Raw genomic sequence first — 8,233 nt, forward strand, 5'->3', positions numbered from 1 at the left:
TGGCTGGGCCACTCAAGGACATTCAGAGACTTGTCCCGAAGCCACTCCTGTGTTGCCTTGGCTGTGTGCCTAGGGTCGTTGTCCTGTTGGAAGGTGAACCTTCTCCCCAGTTTGAGGTCATCAGCGCTCTGGAGCAGGTTTTCATCAAGGATCTCTCTGTAATTGACTAGTCTCGCAGTCCCTGCAGCTGAAAAACATCCCCACAGCATGATGCTGCCACCATGCTTCACTGTAGGGATGGTGCCAAGTTTCCTCCAGATGTGATGCTTGGTATTCAGGCCAAAGAGTTCAATCTTGGTTTAATCAGACCAGAGAATTGTTTCTCATGGTCTGAGAGTCCTTTAGGTGCCTTTTGGCAAACTCCAAGCCAGCTGTCATGTGCCTTGTACTGAGGAGTGGCTTCCGCCTGGCCACTCTACCATAAAGGCCTGATTGGTGGAGTGCTGCAGAGATTGTTGTCCTTCTGGAAGGTTCTCCCATCTCCACAGAGGAACTCTGGAGCTCTGTCGGAGTGACCATCGGGTTCTTGGTCACCTCCCTGACCAAGGCCCTTCTTCCCCGATTGCTCAATTTGGCCGGGTGGTCAGCTCTACGAATAGTCTTGGTGGTTCTATACTTCCTTCTTTTAAGAATGATGGAGGCCACTGTGTTCCTGGGGACTTTCAATGCTGCAGTAATATTTAGGTACCCTTCACAGATCTGTGCCTTCGACACAATCCTGTCTCGGAGCTCTACGGACAATTCCTTCGACCTCATATCTTGGTTTTTGCTCTGACATGCACTGCGAACTGTGGGACCTTATATAGACAGGTGTGTGCCTTTCCAAATCATATCCAATCAATTTCAGTTTTGTATAAATAAATTGCTTTAATAGAATGACAACGTAATGACAACATCAATAATATTTGTACATTGTTGTTTCTTGTAGAAGAAAGCAGATACATCAAATGTGTAGCATACAACGTTTTAGAAACGATCCAGAATTGTACAAAACTGAAAAAAAGCTAAACGTGAAATTGTTTTAAATTAAAACTACAAAGCAGAGAGGGTCAGTATAAAATGACTCAGTATAAATCACCTATGGAAGAAGAGGCATGTGGTGATCATTCACATTGCAGAGGGAGCAGAGAGGGACATTAAACAGGATACAGAAAAGGGAGATGCAGAGGGGAAAACCTATGTACATAAACTATAGCATGTGGCACTTGTTCTAAATAGCTCACAAAATCTTTAGTTTAAAGCTGGAGAATTCTCACAAAAAATTTTGCAGACTTTGTACTTGCTGAATCATGTAGATTGTTTTGCTTTGATAATTTGGTAAACAAATGGAATTAGAAGCAACCAGAGGGTACAATGCAATCAATATCAATAAAAAAGTCCAGTGACTTCAACAATGTTTTATTATTTATGAGTAGTATAAGCGAAATGTGTGCCATATATTCTTATCAAGGTTATTTGAGCATGTAAAGTGTTATTGGCATATTATTGGCACATGTACATTGAGTTGAGGTAATGTAATGATTTCCAGAACTGTAAGCTAAAGTGTTTCCAATCATTCTCTTTCCCTCTTTTTTTCCCATCAACTATGGTTTAGCACAATGCAATTCATAAGGAGTCAAGCAGCATCCCAGAAGGGGATACCTAGTCAGTTGCACAACTGAATGCATTCAACTGTGTCTTCCACATTTAACCCAAACCCTTTGAATCAGAGATGTGCAGGGGGGCTGCCTTAATTGACGTCCATGGCTCCCGGGGGGTAGTTGTTGCAGGTTAACTGCCTTGCTCAAGGGCAGAACAGCAGATTTTTCCACCTTGCCGGCTCAGGGTTTCAAACCGGCAACCTTTCAGGTATTGGCCTAACGCACTGGCTAGGTTACCTGACGCCCATAAACCAAAGCATAAAGTTATTGGCCAAGTAAACTCAGGAATTTTAAATAAACATTTTCTTTCAAAAGCAGTGGTGAAGCCATGGCAGTGTAATATCAAACCAGAACATGTAAAGTCATATAAAAAATACAAAAACAATACATCACTTAAGTCATAAAAAAATACTAAAATGACGTCACACAAACATTTCCTTTAGTTTGGTTAATAGAATTGGATTATTTCAATCTAAAACAACCCAGTTCTGATAAACGTCACGTTGTATTTGTTCTTGTCAAGCCTAGGCTGATAGCCAGTCGAAACCCGCCCAAAGCCAGTCCTCGCTGGCACTGTCACTCAATCCTTGTGATATAGGTAGCTAGGGTTGCAAAATTCCGATAACTTTCCCAAAATTTCCCAGTAGGAGGATTCCTGGATATCCTGCTTATTCCCTCCTAATTCCAGGAATTTACAACTAGGATTTCTGGAATCTGGGGAATTTGAGGAAGGTTACAAGCATTTTGCAACCCTATGGGTATCCTTCTTACCACTACGGTATTGATTCTGTGAACTCTGGGCTCATCATCACGATAAGCTTTCTTACTATACACTATGCCTCCATGGCAGCTGGGATCCTGACCTTACACACTAAAACATGGCACACATTGGTTAAAGGTTTATTCTGATTGGCTATTGACCATTGGCTGTGATAGAAAATATACTATACAGTAAAAGATTATAAGGCCTCCATGGATGCACTGTCAAGTCCCAATGAATCCCAATACAACATCAGTAAGATATCCATCCTTTGTTAACCCGCCCCACACACACACACATATACACGCACACACACACACACACACACACACACACACACACACACACACTCAGTAGCCGCCCTACACCCTTCCAATCTTTGTCTTTCTCTATGGTGGTGTAGAGACACACACGCACACATCCTATCCCATGCATCTCAGTCTCTCTCATGGCCGTGACAGGGTGGTATAGACAGGCTGCTCCCAGTGTGTAGGACTGTGAGACTGGGCCACGCTGGAGGGGTCAGTGATGGTAGTGTAGAGGGGCCTCTGGCTGGGCCCCATGTAGGAGAAGGCTGAGTACAGCCCCGGGGCCTGGCTGGAGTGGGCGTAGTACGGCCCCGGCGCCTGGTGCTCCCCGTACTCAAACTGGGCCCTGGAGGCCAGCGAGGGGAAGGCTGATCCGTAGTGGGGGAGGCTGAGGGGGGTGTAGGTGACGTGGGTTCCTGACGAGGAGGAGGAGGTCTCTGCGTAGTGGCTCCCGGCTCCGGACTCACTCTTGATCTGGGCCTTGGTGGGGTCTGAGGCAGAGGGGGAGGCCTGTTGATGCTGCTGCTTGGAGAGCCAGGCGGCTGAGTGACCGCTGGCAGCAGCCAGGGCGTAGGCGTAGGATGTAGCAGAGGAGCTTGGTGTGACACCGCCGCCCTGGCCGACCCCCGGGTGCCCGTTAGGCGGCAGGTATTGGTCAAACTCGTTGACGTCGAAGGGCTCGATGTTGGCCATCACGTCGTGGCTGATCTCGCCGATGTCCATGGTGCAGAAGTCGATGTGGGGTTTCCCGCCCGCTGATGAAGGGCCACCAGAGGCCTCTGCTCCTACCCCCAGGCCTCCTCCACGGGAGGACCCTGAGCCACCTCCGCCCTCCCTCTTCCCCTCCGCCATCTTCCCAGACTGGAGCTCTGTCTTTGGGGTGGTGGGGGGTGTCGGCGGGCCCTGACCTGGAAGGAAAAGGGGACAACCAATCAGCAAAGCAATAGAAGTGAAACATTTCGAATGGAGACAGTAGTTCTGTTTTCATCTTGGTCTCTGAGGTTACAGAAGGCCGTTTGGTACCAGGTGGCCTGTTGTTTGCCCTGGCTAGTTGAAGTAGGACTTACTCAGAGTATTGGGTAAATTCACTAACAAATAAAGTTGAGCTCACCTGCAGGGTGGTGATGATGGTGGTGGAGGTCGGCCAGGGGGGACCCAGCCCCTGTACTGTGCACATCCAGGTGGAGGGTCTTGTAATGGGGCTGGGCGTGGCTGCCCTCCCCCTCTGCTCCCTCCCCTCCCTCACCATTGGTCCCCAGCTTGCCGTTCTTGCGTCTGCGGGGCTGGTACTTGTACTCTGGGTAGTCCTTCTTATGTTGTTTCCTCAGTCGCTCCGCCTCCTCAATGAAAGGCCTCTTGTCACTCTCATTCAGGAGCCTGTGGGACAAAACATGGTCATGGCAGGGCAGCAGGTAGCCTAGTTGTTAAGAGGGTTGGTCCAGTAACTGAAAGGTCACTGGTTTGAATCCCCATGCTGACTAGGTGAATAATCTGTAGATGTGCCCTTTACCAAGGCACTTAACCCTAGTTGCTCTGGATAAGTGTGTCTGCTAAATAACTTAAATATAATGGTTATATAATATGCCTTTAATTTCAGAAACATATTTATAAAATACAGGCAGGAAATGTATCTGAAGGAAGTAGGACTTTACTGCATGAGTCATGCTTCAATTACACACAAATGCCAACAAGGCCTATGGGTAGTTTATAGATTATCAATTTCCCACGTAGGCCTATTCATTCCAATTCCCTGCCAATGCCCACCTCCACAGTTTGCCAAGTGTCTTGCTGAGCTCCGCGTTGTGCAGGTGAGGGTACTGGTCCGCCAGTTTACGGCGCGCGGCCTGCGCCCACACCATGAAGGCGTTCATGGGCCTCTTCACGTGCGGCTTGCTCTTGTTCCCGTTGTTTACTCGCACGGGCATGGGTACGAGCGTCCAGTCGTATCCATCGAGCACCTGGCTGACCGCCTCGCGGATGCCGATGGGGAACCGGTCCATATCCACCTCTGACTTGGGCACTAGTCCACCATCTTCTCCGCCGCCATCTGCGCCAGAAAGCCCCGTCAGTTGCTGCGACGGACCGATGAGCGGGGAGTCCCGGCCGCCGGTGGCCCCGGAGTGTGCCGGTGACAGAGAGTGACCATCATCTGAGCCCCCGGGACTCAACTCTGCCTCGGATAGGCTGTGCTCCTCTCCAGACATTTTAATGTATAGGCTATTATCGATTGGCAACAAAAATATCCTTGCAGGAAAATTAGGTAAATTAATCAAGTTGTTCAGAGAATACAAAACTTTAGGCTACAGCTGTGAGATGTGCTCCGGACTCGCTCCTTTATATGGAATTCTTCCTATATGCCACGCGTAAACCCATAGCCTACTCGTGCGTAATCGAATGTACCCAAATCCTGTCCTTTGCACTTCCCATTCACTTCCACCGATGTCGCCTGAAATGAATAATATAGAATATAACAAAATTAGGCAATTAACACATTTTACATTGGGCAATGAAGTCAGACACCATTTAATGCAACTTTTAAAATATATATAAAACAAATCATATATAGACCAAGGCAGAAACTGTACCCACTGGGAACAGACGTCAGTTCAACGTCTATTCCCAGAGGATATTTTCATTACAATGGTAGGCCTAGAAATGACCGTTAGCTCTGAGAGGAACAGAAAGGCATTCATACAGTGTTGTCTTGTTTACAGTTATTTTAGGCCACAAAAAATGTACGAAAGATAGGCTAATATATGTCAACTGGAACCAATTTATAGGATACATAAGAAGAAGACCAAATCCACCGGTTCTTGTCATTTTAGGCTAATAATAGGAATGTTTGCTTCACCCAATATGACCTATTTTACAAATTACCAAGGTTCATAAAGAAAACTGAACATTAACAACGAACATCCTAAATGTTTCAGTATTTATCTTTAAATCATTCTGAGAATATGTAGTTTACTGTTTTAATCCTATTTTAAGGCTAAAGCTGATAAAAGCCCGTAAAACTCAGCCCAACATCATCTTGGGAATTAAAAAAACCTCTTAGCTAATAAGATTAGGATATTTCAGAAATTCCACCCAAAAGCGTAAACAAGTCTATGTTATGTTCATATGGAAAATAAAGTTAAAAAACGTACCAATGCAGAGTTTAGGAGGTCGCCCGTTCAACACACGAGTTTGTGCGTTCCCCTGTCCACCGGTGTGACGCTCGCGCTCCGTCCCCTGCCCCCTCGCTCGGTTTGCCCTTCAATGAATGGCCGCTCTGTGTCGCGCACCGGAGCTTAAAGAGCTCCGTTGTGAGAAGGAACGAGAAAAAAAAGTGATTGAAAGTGGAAAACATTCTGAGACGCAGCATTCCAACACTGAGTCGACACCACCCTCTTGCTCACACGCTGGACGCCTATTGGTCATTTAATATTCTCCGGCTTTCTTACTGGACGACGGGGTTACTGTTATTGCCTGTCTGTCCGTCACAAGTAATATTTCCAATGAAAGGAGGTGAGATTTTACATCAGAGTAGTTTAAGTGACTTTATACTGGCTCTATTTAGCAACCAAATAAGGCCCGCTTTGTTTGATGTGTTGACATGTTATATTGAATAAATAAACAATCGTGACAAGACTTATTTGTAGTCAAATTACACTAAAGTTCACGAAAAATCTCCAAGGGATTATAATGCATTATAACGTCATTATATGCATTATAACATCATTATACAGTTCGTGAGGTCCTATTTCATGCAGTGAATATGTTACTTATATCTAGGTTATCGTTAACCCCAGAAAAATAATTATGAAAGAATTAGGTCTATGGTAAGGTACTTAAGTAAAAAATATTTCAAAGTACTACTTAAGTAGTTTTTGTGGGTATCTGTAGTTTCCTTTACTATTTATATTTTATACAACTTTTACTTTTACTCCACTACATTCCTAAACAAAATAATGAACTTTGTACTCCATACATTTTCTCTGACACCCGAAAGTACTCGTTACATTTCGAATGCTTAGCAGGACAGGTAAATGGTCCAATTCACGCACTTATCATGGTCATCCCTGGTCATCCCTACTGCCTCTGATCTGGAGGACTCACTAAACACAAATGCTTCGTTTGTAAATTATTGCCTAAGCATTCAAGTGTTCCCCTGGCTATCTATAAATTAAAAAAACAAGAAAATCGTGCTGTCTAGTTTGCTTAATATAAGAAATGTGCAATTATTTATACTTTTACTTTTACTTTTGATACTTAAGTATATTTTTGCAAAGCCATTTACTTTTGATACTTAAGTATATTTAAAACCAAATACTTTTAGATACTTTAAGTATTATTTTACTGGGTGACTTTCACTTTTACTTGAGTCATTTTCGATTAAGGTATCTTTACTTTTACTCAAGTATGACAATTGGGTACATTTCCACCTCTGCCTATGGCTGATATAGTACTGAAAGAGGACAAAAAGGGATATAGGGTAGAGTGAGTTGCTGGAGGAGTTGAATTAGATCCAAAATCATCATCCTCATATTGTTGACCAGAAATAAGGGCTTTATGGACCCAATCCTGAGGTCAATGTACGTGACCTTTTAGGCTTATACTCTATGAAACACATAACTCTTCTCACTTCCGATATTGCTCTTCCAAATTGCTTTTGGATGTCACTTAATAATAGTATATATGCATCTAAAATACTTGTCAAGATCCAGAGGGTTCTGTGTGTAAGGTTGTGCTGTTGAGGTCGAATCATTCATGATGTTTACTGCATTGAATGTATTGTTACTGTAACTGGCTGCATTCTATGTAACTTTACTTGTAGTCGTTAATATGTTAATATGTCAGATATTTACAGTATACAAGTACATTTCACACACGTTAAGATAGATTCAGGGACTGAGTATTACGGGCTAAAGACACACACACACAAACACACTGACTGCAACAATAACCCCCAGTGTTTCCCTTTTCCTTCTCATGTTGAATCCGTGTCTCAGTTTTCTCCCGCTCCCTCTCTCCCTCTCTCCCTCTCTTCTCTCTCTTCTTTAGACTCTTTGTTGTCATCTCAGGTGAATTGTAACCATGTGATCAGACGCCCTGCAAGCCTCATTCCATTAGCCCTCTAAATGAAAAAATGAGACGAACAAAAAGCAGTTTTGTGCATCTTGAAAAAATGATAACAGAAAAGAAAGAGATGTGTGTCTCTGGGGCCCTGTGTTACCACACAGACACAGTATCTCACACATAACACAACATCCAAGGACTGCACTAGCTGGACACATGGATCTCTCTCCATCTGTTTTATTGCCATGTCCACCGAGACCATGGGCCTGGGCCTTTGGGTGCTAGCCTTGGTGGGTTCGTCCGAGAGGGGTTGGTTGGGGGTGCACGATTCAGGATGGGGGCTACATACACCCCTCTGACTACACTGGGATACTGAGGCCCTGTCCTGGCCTTGATGTGAGTGACTCCTTCTGTTTGTGTATGAGAGAGAGGAGTTTAAAGAAAATGCATTAGATAATAGTATGCTG

At 44.5% G+C, this 8,233-nt stretch overlaps 1 protein-coding gene across 1 annotated transcript; it reads right to left on the reverse strand.

The window, feature by feature from the left end:
- Window positions 1-2,846: 2,846 nt before the first annotated feature.
- On the reverse strand, window positions 2,847-4,912 carry LOC311123964 (transcription factor SOX-10-like; the record flags this gene model as incomplete). The annotated part of the gene is made up of 3 exons (XM_084198182.1): window positions 2,847-3,616; window positions 3,820-4,085; window positions 4,473-4,912. The coding sequence occupies 3 exons, from the start codon at window positions 4,910-4,912 to the stop codon at window positions 2,847-2,849; spliced, it is 1,476 nt and encodes a 491-aa protein (XP_084054308.1).
- Between the last annotated feature and the right edge of the window lie 3,321 nt (window positions 4,913-8,233).

The sequence above is a fragment of the Coregonus lavaretus genome, assembly GCF_964263955.1.
Source record: "Coregonus lavaretus genome assembly, contig: HAP1_SCAFFOLD_224, whole genome shotgun sequence".
In the NCBI taxonomy this organism is placed as follows: domain Eukaryota; kingdom Metazoa; phylum Chordata; class Actinopteri; order Salmoniformes; family Salmonidae; genus Coregonus; species Coregonus lavaretus.